At 44.1% G+C, this 16,344-nt stretch overlaps 1 protein-coding gene across 3 annotated transcripts; it reads left to right on the top strand.

The window, feature by feature from the left end:
• The first annotated feature begins 1,013 nt into the window (after positions 1-1,013).
• On the top strand, positions 1,014-16,078 carry ZDHHC4 (zinc finger DHHC-type palmitoyltransferase 4). Of its 3 annotated transcripts, none has more exons than XM_039226113.1 (9): positions 1,014-1,030; positions 1,538-1,728; positions 2,098-2,194; positions 2,286-2,409; positions 3,175-3,248; positions 3,711-3,889; positions 7,260-7,385; positions 8,975-9,219; positions 15,717-16,078. In XM_039226113.1, the coding sequence occupies exons 4-9, from the start codon at positions 2,293-2,295 to the stop codon at positions 16,005-16,007; spliced, it is 1,032 nt and encodes a 343-aa protein (XP_039082044.1). In that variant the 5' UTR covers positions 1,014-1,030; positions 1,538-1,728; positions 2,098-2,194; positions 2,286-2,292; the 3' UTR covers positions 16,008-16,078. The 3 variants fall into 3 exon arrangements, with proteins under 3 accessions (XP_039082044.1, XP_039082043.1, XP_039082045.1); XM_039226112.1 differs by lacking the exon at positions 1,014-1,030 and adding an exon at positions 1,037-1,429; XM_039226114.1 differs by lacking the exon at positions 1,014-1,030 and having other exon boundaries at positions 1,037-1,702.
• Positions 16,079-16,344: the final 266 nt, after the last annotated feature.

Raw genomic sequence — 16,344 nt, 5'->3', positions numbered from 1 at the left:
CGAAGTACTTAACCACCAGCTCAGAATTAAGCAGCAGGGTGAGGTGTCAGCTGAGGCTGATGAATGAATGGCTGATGCAACCCAGCCCACTGTGTGTGTGTGATGAGGTTCCACCCATAACCACAGTCCTCCCTGGTGCATCACATCTTCTGATTTGGGGATTTGTTTCTTGGTACAGTGTCCACAAGTTCATGAAGGCCTTGCACAACATGTACCAGAAGGTGCCCAGCTTGTAAGTTCTCTAAAAAGGAAAAAGAAAAAGAATCAAGAAGCTGGGGTGGGTAGCAAAGACAGAAAAAGAGAAGAGCTTTAAAGCCAGTGTTTGGAGATCAGACATTTCCTTTCAAAGGGAAGATGGGCCTGACTGATTTTCAGAAGCATCAGGAATAGACTGGTCTCAGCGGATTCAGAGGCATTCAGAGCAAAGAACGCCCCACAGGGGGCTTCTCAATGCTATGTTTGGAAGCAGCTTTTCTCACCCCAGGCTCAACTGTCATTAAACAGCCTTCCTTCTTATCCTGCAGGTTTGGAGTCAAGCAATTGTCACTGTTCCCAGGGGCAGGATGTTCAGAGCTGTTCTGAGACAGGAAGCGCAAAGACCCTGGAACCGTTCAGACAGTTCCCAACGTGGCTGGCAGAAAGCAAAAGGGCAAATCCTGCCCTTCACGAAGACACAATGCAGAAGCCCCTAAGGGTGCCTGCCACAGGCCAGCGGGGTCCCTGCTTGGCGGGGTTCTTCTACCCAAGCCGCCAGGCGACTCGGGCCTCTTCACGGCGTTCTCGCCCGCGCTAGCTTAGGACCGTATTTTAGTAAGATTTCTGGAAACAGCTTCCCAAAGTATAGCCTTCCGGCACCAAGACACGACCACCTTCCGCAGGACGCCAGGCGCGCACCGAGCGACAACCGGGACAGCGCGTTGGCGAGCGGCAGGCCACGCCCCAGCTGCCGTGAGCCCGCACTTCCGCCGGAAGTCGGCCTGGCTGCGAGCGTCGCGTGCTAACGTCACAGGTCCGACGGAAGTCTAGGGAGGTGCCCTGAAGGCGCGGAAGGGTTCGCCTGGCGGTTGGCGGATCTAGGCACTAAGGCAGTCCCCGGCTGCCTTTTTTTGTGGTTTTTGTTTGTTTGTTTGTTTTCTTGACACCCCGACAGACCCGCCTTTCCGCCCCGCCGGTTGCTCAGGCACCCACCGTGTGCCCTCGGAGCCTTCTGCGCCCCTTCCCCCCACCCAGGGTTCCGGCCTCCGGGGAAAGCTCTGACCGCGCCCACCCGCCTGGACCCTCGGATACTGTGCCTGGGAAAGCCTTTCTGTCTGGTGGCCAGCGTGGGCACCTCAGGAATTAGGGATAGGAATGGGGATCCAAGGGATAGGAATTGGGGATCCCAATTAAGCTTTTCCTCCTGAAGTCGTATAACGCCATTCACCCTGCGGTATCTCAACACCCCCCCCCCCGACTTTCCAATTATTTCCCACAATTTCTACCGCTCCTGACTCCCACTCTGTTTTATGATGTGAGTGTTTTATCGATGTCTCTGCAGCCAGATCCAGCCTTCTAGAAGAACCATGCCTCCTGCAGCCCTGGGTGCCACCTGTTGTGCCAGGCGCACGCTGCTGCTCAGGAGAGATGCTGTTTGAATTCTCCGTGAAAGTTGGGAGGAGGAATGCCCGAGCTGCCGATTGAAAATTATCCAAACCAGAAATATGTAGGCTGGGGACCCTGAATCACCTCGTGAGAATTGCTGCTCTTTGTTTCCTGTGTCTTATCTCGTGAATAGTTTGTAGTTTGCTTATCTCAGTTGAAGTCCAGCCCCGAATCTTATCTGCTAAGGCCAAAAGTAACCATTTCCAGTTAATATAGGCCTGTGTGTTGACTCTGGTCCCCGCGGGTTATTCCCGATTGCTGTGGGAGCAGATCCCTGACCGCCTCCAGGGTTTGCTTGTTCCAATAACATTGTCAGCAGATTATTTGGGGGTACTTTCTGTATCAATATCTATGTGAATGTTTATCAAAGAGCAATATCAAAGATGATTTGCTGCTGGTGGGATAGAAGGTGTATGCATTTGGCATATCTCTCCCCCCTCCCCTGCTTTATGTTAGAATTTGCAGGCAAGAGATACCCTAAAGACATCACAGTAGTTTGATTAGGAAACTCTCCAAGGAGAACTCTGGACCATCTGGGAGGCCCCAGTGTGAGGTAGTGTGTGCTCAAGGGCTGATGAGTTCTGTTTGGGGAGCCATTTAGGGAGTTGATATCTGAGAATGACGCTTTTTCTGTTTCTTTTTAGCCCCAGGATGGACTTCCTTGTTCTCTTCTTGTTCTATGTGGCTTTTGTGCTGATTGGTGTTGTTACGATATGCGTCTGCTCAAAAGCCCATTACTTGAAAGTCCTGGTCGGAGTAGCAGCCCAGGTAACCTTGATGTTTGGAGACCCCAGAACTGTGACTACCACCAGTGTAAAGGGCTAAACGATTCCCCAGTGGAACAAAAAACAGATGCCATATTTATTCATTTGTTCACTTCTTTCATTTATGGCAGTTACGGTATATTCGAAAGTCTCTGGGGTTTTTTGTTTGTTTTGTTACTTTGGAAAGTAACCTTGCAATGTTGCTTTGAGAGAAGGCCACATTGTTGAGGTTGGCTATTTTTCTCTGGGTTTGATGCTTGTAGTTGGGCACAGATGTGAGCAATGTCTGCCTGGAGGGGCCTGCTGAGTAGAACGGGGGGCTGTATGAGTAAAGCTGAGCATCAAGCTGCCCACACCCCTTCAGGGATCAAGCTGGGGTCTGCAGCCTTTGGAAGGGGTTCATTTTGGGAAGGCACTAATGCCCCGTGATTGCAGGTGTGGACTCTGGAACTAGGATTGATCCCAAGACAGGGAAAGGAGTGGAGTTCACATTGGCATTACCTAATCCAGTTCCTCTTCTCACCTTCCTTTGCCCAAAGACCCTGACATGGAGAGCTTTCTTTGGAGCTAGGGTGAAAAAGGAGGGGCTGGCATCAAAGGAAGACCAGCTGAGGGAAGCCCTCCTTTTCATTCTCTCTTAAATCTCTTCTCTGCTCATGTCCAGAAACCCGAGATCACCAGTATTGCTGGCTGAAAGTCAAGCATCTTATTTGTTTGGGATTGGTGGGGGGAGTGAGATATGAAATTGAATCCTTCTCTTTTGTTTTAGATAATTTCCCATATAATTCCAGAATGCCTTCAGAGAGCGATGCTAAAATTGCTTCATTACCTCTTCCACACACGGTATTATATCTCAGAGTTTATATACTATCCTCTCTTCTGTTTTGATTGCTAACTGTTGCTGTCCTGTAACTTCAGGAAGCTTCTTGTTGGTTTCCAGCTGTGAAGGGGGCTGGAAAGGTCAAGAGTCCTGGGTTCAGGACCTCTGCTCACTGATAACCTGCCTTTTGTTTCTGGAGTTTTGACAAAAATGTTTAAAGAGTGGGGATACTGGGACATGCATTTCTGTAAAAACAAATCTATCCTGATACCTCACTTCCCAACAAAGACGATAATTGTAATAGATAACATGTGTTGCATGTGTGCTACTGCTGGGCACTGTGAGAGCTGTGTCACATTGTCCGTTATGTAATTCTGGCTATTATCTCATGCCCAAAGGAAGTGGCCCCGGTTGAACTGTAGTACTCTATGATTTCATCGTGGACAAGGCCCTGTAAAACAAGCCATGTGCCTGCTTCCTTTCAGAAATCACACCTTCGTTATCCTGCACCTTCTCTTGCAAGGGATGGTTTATGCCGAATACACCTGGGAAATATTTGGCTACTGTCAAGAGCTCGGGTTCTCCTTGTGTTATCTTCTCCTGCCCTATCTGCTGCTGGGTATAAACCTGGTGTTTTTCATGCTCAGCTGCGTAAGCAACCCTGGTAAGTTGAGGCTCTCACTACAGAGACCCGCAGCTGTCCTTCTTGCTGTGCTACAGACCAGTGTTCCCTCCAGGGACTTTGCAAAAGAGTTGCTGCGTAGTGTTCTCCTGATCTTTCAGTTGTGATTGTTTTCTAAGTTATTTCTTTTTTGACCTGTGGGTTATTTAGAACTGCTTAAAATTTTCCACATGCTCTTTTAGTTTCTTTTTTGATATCTTCACTAATAATTGTGTTCTATAGAGTTTGTGGTCCCTATGACACAGTTTCTTTTAAAAGTTTATTGCTAATTTGCACTATGGCGGCTGCGTGTTGTTGTAAATGATCCGTATGTGCTTGAAAGAGTGTATGTTTTCTAGTTCTTAGGTCCAGACAGTGTATATATCCATTAGATCAAGTTTGTTAATTATGTTCAGTCTTTTATGTTCATGCTAATATTTTCGTTTGACCAATTACTGACAGAGGCATGGTATCTCATTCTGATGGTAGTTTTGAGATTTCTCCTTGCAGTTTTTGCTTTACTTATTTTGAAGATGTCATATATACGTGTATGTGTGTGTACGTGTATATGATAGTTATGTATATATATTTGTATTGTATGCATTCAAGTCTAGAATTTGTATTCTCTTGGGGTGCCTGAGCGGCTTAGTTGGTTGAGTGTCTGAATTCGGCTCAGGTCATGATCTCACGGTTCGTGGTTCAAGCCCCGCGTGGGGCTCTGCTGACAGCTCAGAGCCTGGAGCCTGCTTCAGATTCTGTGTCTCCCTCTCTCTCTGCTCCTACCCTGCTCACACTCTGTCTCTCATAAATGAATAAATATTTTTTAAAAAAAGAATTTGTATTCTCTTAGCATTGAGTCTTTTTTCAAAATATAATTAGTCTCTTTGTCACTAATAACACTCTTTGCTCTCAATCTCTTTTGTGTGATGTTAATATTATTACACTTTGTTTTAGTATAGATTATTATCAAGTTGATTTCCTTATAACACCCAGTGCTCATCCCAACAAGTGCCCTTCTCCATGCCCGTCACCCATTTTCCCTTCTCCCTCATCCCCCATCAACCCTCAGTTTTTTCTCAGTATTTAAGAGTCTCTTATGGTTTGCCTCCGTCCCTTTCCCCAGCTATTTTTCCCCTTCCTCTCCCCCATGATCCTCTGTTAAGTTTCTCCTGATCCACACATATGAGTGAAAACATATGGTATCTGTCCTTCTCTGCCTGACTTATTTCACTCAGCACAACACCCTCCATTTCCACCCACATTGCTACAAATGGCCACATTTTATTTTTTCTCATTGCCATGTAGTATCCCATTATATATATAAACCACATTTTGATCCATTCTTCTGTTGATGGATATTTAGCATCTTTCTATGATCTGGCTATTGTTGAAAGTGCTGCTATGAACATTGAGGGACATGTGCCCCTATGCATCAGGACTCCTATATCCCTTGGGTAAATTCTTAGCAGTGCCATTGCTAGGTCATAGGGGAGTTCTATTGTTAATTTTTTGAGGAATCTCTACTCTTTTTTTTCAGAGGGGCTGCACCAGTTTACATTCCCACCAACAGTGTAGGAGGATGCCTGTGTCTCTACATCCTCACCAGCATCAGCAGTCTCCTGATTTGTTCATTTCAGCTATTCTGACTGGCGTATTAAACATTTTTTTTTTATCGATATTTGCTTGGTATCTTTTTTCCATGCCTTTACTTTAAAAAAAATTTTTTGTAATGTTTATTTTTGAGAGAGAGAGAGCGAGCAAGCATGGGAGAGTGGGGGAGGGGCAGAGAGAGAGGGAGACACAGAATCTGAAGCAGGCTCCAGGCTCTGAGCTCTCAGCAAAGAGCCTGATGCAGTGCTTAAACTCACAGATGGGGAGATCATGACCTGAGTAGAAGTTGGATGCTCAGCTGACTGAACCACCCAGATGCCCTTCCATACCTTTCCTTTTTTTTTTTTTTTTTAAAGTATTTTTATTTTATTTCTAGGAGAGAGAGAGAGACAGCGTGAGCAGGGGAGGGTCAGAGACAGAGGGAGATACAGACTCTGAAACAGGCTTCAGGCTCCGAGCTGGCAGCACAGAGCCTGACGCGGGGCTCGAGCCCACGAACCGCGAGATCATGACCTAAGCAAAAGTCGGACGCTCAACCGACTAAGCCACCCAGGTGCCCCTCCATACCTTTACTTTTAAGCCTTTATATCCTTGAGGCACCAAGTGTCCATCAGCTGATAAATAGGTAAACTGTGGCGTGCCTATTCGATGAAGCAGCATTCAGCAACAGGAAGGAACCAGGGAGTGATATGTGCTAAAACATAGATGAACCTTGAAAAACTATACTAAATGAAAGAAGCCAGAGGAGCTCCTGGGCAGCTCAGTTGGTTAAGTGTCTGACTCTTGATTTCAACTCAGGTCATGATCTCACAGTTCGTGAGTTTGACCCCTGCATGGCGCTCTGCACTGACAGCAGAGCCTACCTAGGATTCTCTCTCTCTCTCTGCCTCTCTCCTGCACATTCGTGCGTGTGCTCTCTCTGCTCAAAATAAATAAAACTTAAAAAAAGAAAAAGAAGTGAGATACAAAAGATCACAAATTGTATGATTCCATTCATATGAAATATCCAAAAAGGCAAATGCATAGAGACAGGAAGTAGACTAGTGATTGCCAGGGGCTGGGATTAAGAGAAATGTGGAGCAACTGCTAACAGGTTTCTTTTTGAAGTGATAAAATCATTCTAAACTTGGTTGTGGCGATGGTGGCATAACTCTGTGAACGTACTAAAGTCATATTGTGCACTTTAAATTGGCGAATAGGGCTCACGAATTGTATCTCAATAAAAATGTATTTAAAAAAATTTTTAAGTTTATTTATTTTGAGAGAGTGTGAGGAGGAGGGGCAGAGAGAGAAGGAGAGAAAGAATCCCAAGCGGGCGCCCCACTGTCAATGCAGAGCCCCACAGTGGGCTCGGACCCATGAACCATGAGACCTGAACCTAAATCAAGAGTCGGGTGCTTAACTGACTGAGCCATTCAGGCGCCCCAACACTTTATTTTAAAATGAGTTATTTAGGGGCACCTGGGTGGCTCAGTTGGTTGGGCGTCCGACTTGGGCTCAGGTCATGATCTCACAGTCCATGGGTTTAAGCCCCGCATCGGGCTCTGTGCTTACAGCTCAGAGGATTTTTTTGTCCTCCTCTCTCTCTGCCCCTCCTCCGCTCGCTCTCTGTCTCTGTCTCTCAAAATAAAGACATAAAAGAAATAAAAATGAGTTATTTAGAATAGTAAATATATAAGTTTTAGTTGCACTTTGTCAGGACAGATTTTGTGAACGTCCAGTCCACTATATCGCTTGAAAATGATGTTTGTCCTTTTTTTAGGCACCATAACAAAAGCAAACGAGTTCTTGTTTCTTCAAGTTTATGAGTTTGATGACGTGGTGTTCCCAAAGAACACGAAGTGCTTCACTTGCAACGTGAGGCGGCCAGCCCGGTCCAAGCACTGCAGTAAGTTCGGCTCTGGTTGCTACCTCGCTACTCTTGTATAATAGACACGTGGGTTTAGTGAGGGAAGGTTCCAGAAATCTAAAACCAGGGCCATTTGTCTCACAGGCATGGGCAGCCACTGCTTGTAGAGGCTAGAGAGTAGTTTCTTTCAGGTGCCTGGAGGTGCAGTGTCACTGTTCTTACATTGTGGACACCCCACTCCGGGGCATAACGGCCCTTCCTCTGTCTTGTGTGGAGCTTGTTGCCCATCAGAAGTGTCTGTGGGATGTTGCGTTTGCAGATTCCAGTGGCCGCAGAGCTTACTCTTCTGGGGAGCAGCCAAGATTCTAGACTAGTGCTACCCAACAAGAATATAATGTGAGCTACATGTGTGATTTAAATTTACTAGTAGCCATATGACAAAAATAAGATGAGGCAATGTTAAATTTAATTATATATTCATTTAACATAAACTGTTTAAAATATCGTGGTGTTTCAAGAGCTTTTTTTTTTTTAAGTTTACTTATTTTGAGACAGTGAACGGGGGAGGGGCAGACAGAGAAGGGGAGAGAGAGAATTCCAAGCAGGCTCCATGCTGACAGCACAGAGCCCACAGCGGGGCTTGAGCTCAGAAACTTTGAGATGGTGACCTGAGCTGAAATCAGAAGTCGGACTCTCTCCCCGCTGAGCCACCCAGGTCCACCCCTAAAAAACGTTTTAACGTGTAGTCAATATAAAAAAAATCATTCATGGGTTAGTTTATATTATCTTTCTCATACTAAGTCTTTGAAATTTTGTATGTATTTTACATTCACAGCACAGCTCAATTGAGACACTAAATTTTCATTGGAAATTCTTGATCTGTTTTTAGATTTCTTAAAATTTGCAGTTGAAAGAGCAGATTCACATACCCAAGTTAATCCAGAAATTTTTAAAAGGTTTTCCATAACATAATCATTTTCCTTTAATAGTCACATAATGATTCATCTTTATCAGAAGAATTAATTTGACTTTAAAACATTGGTTTTGGGGCACCTGCATGGCTCAGTTGGTTAAGTGTCTGACTTTGGTTCAGGTCATGATCTCATAGTCTGTGAGTTTGGGCCCCGTGTTGTGCTCTATGCTGACAGCTCAGAGCCTGGAGCCTGCTTTGGACTGTGTCTCCCTCTTTCTCTGCCCCTCCCCAGTTCACGCTCTGTCTCTCTGTCTCAAAAATAAAATAAACATTAAAAAAAATTTTTTTTTAAAAGCTTCGGTTTCAAAATTAGGTCTTTTCAAGTTAAGTAAATTGACTAACCCTTATGTCATCTCAGCATTGCTCACATTGAACTTCAAGGAACATTGCATAAATTGAAAAGCAACTTGAAATTTAGCAAAATCAACAGAGTATTCTTTCAAGTTTTTCTCGTGGCCACATTTTAAGTGCTCAGTCCCCCATGTGGCTCGCGGCTCCTGTGCTGGACACCACACTTCTAATAGCTTGGTGATAGCAGCCGCCATTCCCTCCAGCACCTACTGCCAGGAGTGAGTTTGGAAAAATCTCAGTAGGTGAGTACAGTCTCGTTTCTTCAAGGACTAACGCAGGGCATGACTTTCCCTTTTCTGTGCAGGAGTGTGTAACAGGTGTGTGCACCGTTTTGACCATCACTGTGTTTGGGTGAACAACTGCATTGGGGCCTGGAACGCCAGGTACTTCCTCATCTACCTCTTGACGTTGACAGCCTCAGCTGCCACCATGGCCACTGTGAGCACTGTGTTTCTGGTCCAGTTGGTGGCATTGTCAGACTTGTATCTGGAGACTTACGTTGATGACCTTGGACACTTGCAGGTTGTTGACATTGTCTTTCTCATTCAGGTAATTAATATTCAGGGAGTTATGTTGTGGGATGTATGTTTTTGACTTTAGGATTCAACGTTGGAAAAAGGACATTTATTTTCCCAGTCAAGAGATTAAGCCATTCCTTTTTAAAAAATGAATATGGGGGGGCGCCTGGGTGGCTTAGTCGGTTAAGCGTCCGACTTTCGCTTAGGTTATGATCTCGCGGTTCGTGGGTTCGAGCCCCGCGTCAGGCTCTGTGCTGATTGCCAGCTCAGAGCCTGGAGCCTGTTTCAGATTCTGTGCCTCCCTCTCTCTCTGACCCTCCCCTGCTCAGGCTGTTTCTCTCTCCTAGAAATAAATAAAACAAAAAAATTAAAAAAAAAAAATGAATATGGGGTGCTCAGGTGGCTCAGTCAGTTAAGTGTCTGACTCAGGGTTTCAGCTCAGGTCATGATCTCATGGTTCACGAGTTCAAGCCCCGCATTGGGCTCTGTGCTGACAGTGCAGAGGCTGCTTGGAATTCTCCCTCTCCCCCTCTCTCTGTGCTCCTCCCCTGCGCTGTCTCTTTCTCAAAATAATAAACTTAAAAAATTTTTTTAAGAGACTATATAATTTTTTCATTGATAATAGTACATATGCTGTAAAATTTATCCTTTTTAGGTTGTTGGGTTTTTTTTAGTAACCTCTACACCGAGGTGAAGACTTGCATGCTCTTCTGATGGAGCCAGCCAGGTGCCCCTGAAATTCATCATTTTATTTTATTTTATTTTATTTTATTTTATTTTATTTTTCATGTTTATTTATTTTGAAAGAGAGAGCTCAAGTAGGGGAGGGGCAGAGAGAGAGGGAGAGAGAGAATCCCAAGGAAGGTCAGTGTTGTCAGTGCAGAGCTCAGCACAGGGTCGAATCTCACAAACCCTGAGATCATGACCTGAGCCCAAATCAAGCCAGATGCACCTCAGAGCCACTGAGATGCCCCAGAATTCATCCTTTTAAACTATATAGCCCAGTGTTTTAGAGTTATATAGCCCACCACTACCATCTAATTTCAGAAATTGCATCATCCCGAAAAGAAACTCTTACTGATTAGCGGTCATTCTTTTCCCCCTCTTCCCTGGCCCCATGGCAACGGCTAGTGTGCCTTCTGTCTTTATGGAGTTTTCTTTTCTGGACATTTCCCATAACACATCGTCTGCCTTTTGGGCTGGCTTCTTTTTCTTAGCACAATGTGTCCAGGGTTCCTCCAAGTTGTCGCATGGGTCAGTACTTCGCCCCTTTTATGGCTGAAAGATGTTCCGTTTCATGTAACAGTTATGGATGTTTGAGTGTTTTCACTTTCTGGTTATTTTTGAATAATGTTGCCCTGAACATCTGGGTACCAGTTTTTGTGTTTTCGTTTCTCTTGAGTTCCACCCAGGAGAACAATCGCTGGGTCCTACAGTGGCTCTATTCGTAATCATTTGTGGAGCTGCCAGATTATTTTCCAAAGCATCTTGATCCTTTTACATTTCGACCAGCAATGTGAGGAGGTTCCGCCTTCCTCTGGCCTCGCCTACAACTGTTATTACTTGTCTTTTTGATTAGAGCCCTCTGTAGGGGCACGAAGTGGTACCTTATGGCGGTTTGATATGCATTTCCCTGATGACTTAATGATGTTGAGCAACTTTGTGTGTACTTACTGGACATTTGTGTATCTTCTTTGGACAAGAAGATTTAGAGGAGAAGCTCGTGGGTTTTTTTATATAATTTTCTTTTTTAATGCTTTTATTTATATTTGAGAAAGAAAGAGAGAAACAGAGACAGAGCTTGAGCAAGGAGGGACAGAGAGACAGACACAGAATCCAAAGCAGGCTCCAGGCCTTGAGCTGCGATCTGTCAGCACAGAACCCGATGCGGGACTCAAACTCACAAGTGGTGAGATCATGACCTGAGCCAAAGCCGGACCCTCTACTGACTGAGTCACCCAGGCGCCCTGAGAGGCTGATATTTAAATTGAGTTATCTTTCAGTCTTGTGTTACAAGAATTCTATTCATATTCTGGACATTTGTGTTTTTGTAATTTTTGCTCTTAGAGGTTAGGTCTTTGGCAATTTTGAGTTAAATTTTGTACGTGCTGTAGGGTAGGGTTCCAGCTTCACACTTTTAGTAGGTAGATATCCAGTTGTCCTAGCATCTTTTTTTTTTTTTTTTTGAAAACACTGTTCTTTGCTCATTGAATTGTTTTGGTGCTCTGTCAAAAGTTAATTTACAATAATGAAACATTCTTTTAAAAACTCATTTGATGGCCAAAAGATTTGTACTACATTTATGGGAAGTAGCTTGTGAACAGTCACTGTTTTAGGTAACTGGTTAATTCTTGGTTTTTTTTTTCTTTTGTCTCAAAGAAAATAAAATGCTATGAACAAGTGGGATATATTCCATGAATGCAAGGTTGGTTCAATGGTAGGAAATTGATTAGTATTTTATATGGCATTATGAAATACAAAGAACAATAGCATGGTCATTTCTCTCTCTTTTTTTAAATGTTTATTGTTGAGAGAGAGAGTCAGTGTGAGCGGGGGAGGAACAGAGAGAGATGGAGACACAGAATCCAAAGCAGGCTCCAGGCTCCAAACTGTCAACACAGAGCCTGATGTGGAGCTCGAACTCACAAACCATGAGATCATGTCCTGAGCTGAAGTCAGACGCTTAACCAGCTAAGCCACCCAGGCATCCCACATGGTTATTTCTCTTGATGCTGAAAACTGTTTCACAGAATTCAGCAGCCATTCTAATGAAAGCACTCAGAAAATAGAAATGGAAGGAGACTGTCTTAATATAAAATACACAGTCCAAAGCTAGTATGTTTTTACATTTATTTTGAAATAACTGTAGATTTATAGGGGTTACAAAGAAATGAGCCTACGAGCTCTTAAGTCTGCCCCCGCATGCCAGCCCCTCCCCCCATGCCAGAAACCACAGCCCAATGCCAAAACCAAACAGTTGACCGTGGCACAATCCACAGAGCTGATTCAGATTCCACCACTTACATATATGTTCATTTGTGTGTTGTGTGTATATCTGTGTAGCTCTGTATAATTTGTTGCATGTGTGTGCATGGATAACCACCACTCTAGGCAGCATGTTCTGTCATTCACCACAGACTCCCTCAGTGTTACTTCTTAACAGCCACAGCCTCATCCCTCATGCCTGGCACTGCTACTCTGTTCTCCATCTCTATTATTATGTTATTTCATGATTGTTACATAAATGGAATCACATAGTATCTTTTTCACTTAGTGCAGCTTCCTTGAAATCCATGCAAAAAGTCAGCACCCAACTGACTGAGCCACCCAAGCGCCCCTTATATTTTTCTGCGTTATTAGACATAAATTGGAGACATTATGTTGCTTCACCCCTAAATACTTGAACATGTACTTTTAAAGTTTTCTTATTCTTTTTAATTTTTATCCGTTTTTTGAGGGGGGGTGTTGTTTGTTTTTTTTCAGAGACAGAGCACAGCAGAAGGGAGCAGAGAGAGACAGAGACACAGAATCTGAAGCAGCTCCAGGCTCTGAGCTGTCAGCACAAAGCCTGAAGCAGGGTTCGAACTCATGGACCACGAGATCATGACTTGAGCTGAAGTCAAATGCTTAACCAACTGAGCCACCCAGGCACCCCCTCCCCTTTTTTTTTTTTTTTTTTGGAGAGAGAGAGAATGGGAGCAGGGAAGAGGGAGGGGGAGGGAGAGGGAGAATTCTAAGCAGGCCCCACACTCTGCGCAGAGCCTGATGCAGGGCTTGATCCCACAACCATGGGATTATGACCTGAGCTGAAATCAAGAGACATTCAACCTACTGAGCCACCCAGATACCCCTTGAACATGCATTTTTACAGAATGTCCACCTCCTACATAAGTACAATTCTGTTATAGTAAATATGTAATATATAATCTAGTCCATATTTATATTTCCCTGTTGTTTCAAATATGTCTTTTATAGCTCTTTTGCCTCCTTGAAGCAGAATCCACCTTATAGTTAGGCTTTGCATTTGAATGCCATGTCTTTTTTAGTCTCCTAGTCTAAAATAATGCCTCTTGGGGGCGCCTGGGTGGCTTAGTCAGTTAAGCGTCCAACTTTCGCTTAGGTCATGATCTCACGGTTTGTGGGTTCGAGCCCCGCATCGGGCTCTGTGCTGACAGCCAGCTCAGAGCCTGGAGCCTGTTTCAGATTCTGTGTCTCCCTCTCTCTCTGACCCTCCCCTGCACACGCTCTCTCTCTCTCTCTCTCTCCCCCCTAGAAATAAATAAAAAACAAAACAAAACAAAAAAAAAAACATTAAAATAATGCCTCTTGTTGTTCGTTTTTTTCCCCATGAAATTGACATTTAGTAGTTTAGTTGTCTTTTAGAATGTCCCTTGGTCTAAATTTGTCTTTTTCCTACTTGTGTCAACTAATTTCTCTCTGTTCTTTCATATTAATGTGAACTGGAAGTTCTAGAGCCTCAATCAGATTCAGGTTAAACATTTTTGGCAAAAATGCTTCCCAGGCAGGAATGTGTGTTCATGTTGCGGCCATTCACTGATCTATTGTTTCAGGTGGTGCCCACCAGCTCCCTCCGTTGGTGAAGTGCATTTTCCCCTTTGCAGTAGGTAATCAGTGTATACGGTTTCGTTTCTGTAGTTAGGACTTTCTGTAGGATAGCTTCCAAAAAGTGTAGATACAGAGTCAAAGATTATCAATATTTATAAACCTTTTGATTTTAATATATATCATGAAGTTGCTTTTTGAAACCTTGTGCTTAGGAGCGCCTGGTGGCTCAGTCCGTTTAGCGTCCAACTCTTGGTTTCTTCTCAGGTCATGATCTCATGGTTTGTGATATCGAGCCCCCATGTCAGGCTCTGTGCTGGTGGCGCAGAGCCTGCTTGGGATTCTCTCTCTCCCCTTCTCTCTGTCCCTCCTCTGTGTGCTCATTCTATTTCTCTAAATAAATAACATTAAAAAAATAAATAAAACCATATGCTTAGAGTGATTGGCAAGGGCTCATTTTGTTGTGTCAGGGCAGGCCCTGAGGGTGCCTGCTGGTGGCAGGTGCTGCTATAGTGATAGGAACACACGATGTGCCCTTTTAAAAAAACTTGTATTTCTTTCATTACTTTTGATTACTTTCCTTGTTTGTCAGTCATTTGTATATCTTCTTTTGTGAATCGTGTCCTTTAACTGTTGATCTACTTGACACTAAAATTACTTTGGATTTGAGATCATATAATAATGATAGTTCATTTTTCTATTTGTTTTCTATTTGTGTATCTTCTTTTTTATAAAAACAAAATTTAGACATCCTTTCTCATCAGCTCTGTCTCTTTTGTTTGTAACTTCAGTTAGAAGGTCTCTTCTGTCAAGAGTTTTGATGCACGTGCTTCTCTTACCCCTGCCTTTCAAAGATGTTGAATACTGTCAAAATTCATTTTCTTTATTCTAAAAAATTACCTCTAAAAATTCAAGCAGTTCAGAAGTGCTTAAAATGAAAAGGAGAGAAGTGGGGAAAGGGGGTCAAAGGCACAGACTTCCAGTTGAAACATGAATAAATCCTGGGACTGTCATGAACAGCGTGGGGACTGTAGCTCACAATACTGTGTTGTATACTTGAAAGTTGCCAAGAGAGTCATCATCACAAGAAAAAACAATTGTAACTGTGGTAATGGACATGTTAACTAGCCTTGTTGTGATCATTTGCTATGTGTCACGTTGCGCACCTTAAAGTTTCACAGTGTCATGTCTCAATAAAGCTGGGGGAAACACGTGAAATTTAAATGCATCTTTTTTTTAAAAAATTCAGAACTGGGGATTCTGTCCTGCCCCTCCCAACAGCTCACCACCTACAGGCAACCACTGTTGTAGTTTGGTGCATACATAATAGGCTTCTCCTGTGGTTATCGATATGGTTACACACCTTCATGGAGTGTGGTTTTGTTTCTACACGAATATGATCCCGTTTGGATCCTTGCCTCTTGTCTTTCTCATCCGGCAATATTTTACCAATGTCTTTCCCAAACCAGTACCTCAAAATTGGCCACATTTTTACTGGCTCCTTATGATACCATAGTTTGATTATCCCAGGATTTTACTTTTTCTCACGGATGGACTGCCTCTTTTCGGAAGAGGGTCCGTCAAACCACTACAGTGAATACTCCTGTACGTGTGTTTCTGTGGCCATATTGCTTAGAGAGATGGATCGCCTCTGTCCGTCTGGATTTGTATTCTGATGCACGAACTAAGCTCTGTATTTACTTCTTTGGTTTACAAGGAGCTAACTGGCATAATATCCTTTTCCTTCAGTGTGTGTATTTCATTTATCCCATAGTAAACTCCTGCACACTAGGACTGCTTCTGGGGCTGCTCGTTTGGTTTTCAGCGGGTCAGGTGTGCGTGGAGGTGGCTGAGCTGGAGCGGCAGCACTCACATGTGTGCAGACCAGGCCAGGGCTCGTGGGTGCTGACCCTTACTTGTGTCGCAGCCTAGCTGCCTAACTTGCTGTCTCTTCTCTGTCCCCAGTACCTGTTTCTGACCTTGCCAAGGATTGTCTTCATGCTGGGCTTTGTCGTGATGCTGAGCTTCCTCCTGGGTGGCTACCTGTGCTTCACTTTGTACCTGGCTGCCACCAACCAGACCACTAACGAGTGGTACAGAGGTGACCGGGCCTGGTGCCGGCATTGCCCCCACGGAGCCTGGCCCCCATCAGCAGCGCCCCAGGTCTACCGGAACATTCACTCCCATGGGCTTTGGAGCAACCTTGGAGAGCTCTTCCTACCTGCCACTGCACATGGTGCCAAGAAGATGAACTGAGAATGTGAAGTGTTACTGCCTTTTCAATATAGTATACGTTTATTTATACATCTAGATACTTCGAAACATTAGTGTGGTGTTTCTTCATTTTGGTTTTTTGTTGTGTTTTTTTCTCTTCTGGATTCTGGTGCATGTTTATAAGTTGGCTTTAAGTGCTTAAGGAAGGGATGAGAAAACTAGTGTTCACTGAGTGCCTAATCCTTACAGGTGCTATGCTAGGTGCTGTGGTAGAAAGCCCCCTTGCTCATCCTCTGTTCACTTAGCCTGTTGTAACAGAGTGTATATGAGGTCCTGGTGCCCAAGCGACCCAAGATGCCTTCTCAGAGGATCCAACTGA

The sequence above is a fragment of the Hyaena hyaena genome, unplaced genomic scaffold (genome assembly GCF_003009895.1).
Source record: "Hyaena hyaena isolate Hyena2069 unplaced genomic scaffold, ASM300989v1 scaffold_20, whole genome shotgun sequence".
NCBI classification, from domain to species: Eukaryota; Metazoa; Chordata; class Mammalia; order Carnivora; family Hyaenidae; genus Hyaena; species Hyaena hyaena.
Note: the sequence above shows the minus strand (reverse complement) of the source record. Positions and strands in the feature narration are given on the sequence as shown.

Excerpts from the sequence above, each read along its gene's own strand:
- ZDHHC4 (XM_039226113.1), top strand. The coding sequence starts at position 2,293 with ATGGACTTCCTTGTTCTCTTCTTGTTCTATGTGGCTTTTGTGCTGATT. Across the intron at positions 2,410-3,174 it reads TGGTCGGAGTAGCAGCCCAG|ATAATTTCCCATATAATTCC; the intron begins GTAACCTTGATG and ends CTTTTGTTTTAG. Across the intron at positions 3,890-7,259 it reads CAGCTGCGTAAGCAACCCTG|GCACCATAACAAAAGCAAAC; the intron begins GTAAGTTGAGGC and ends TCCTTTTTTTAG.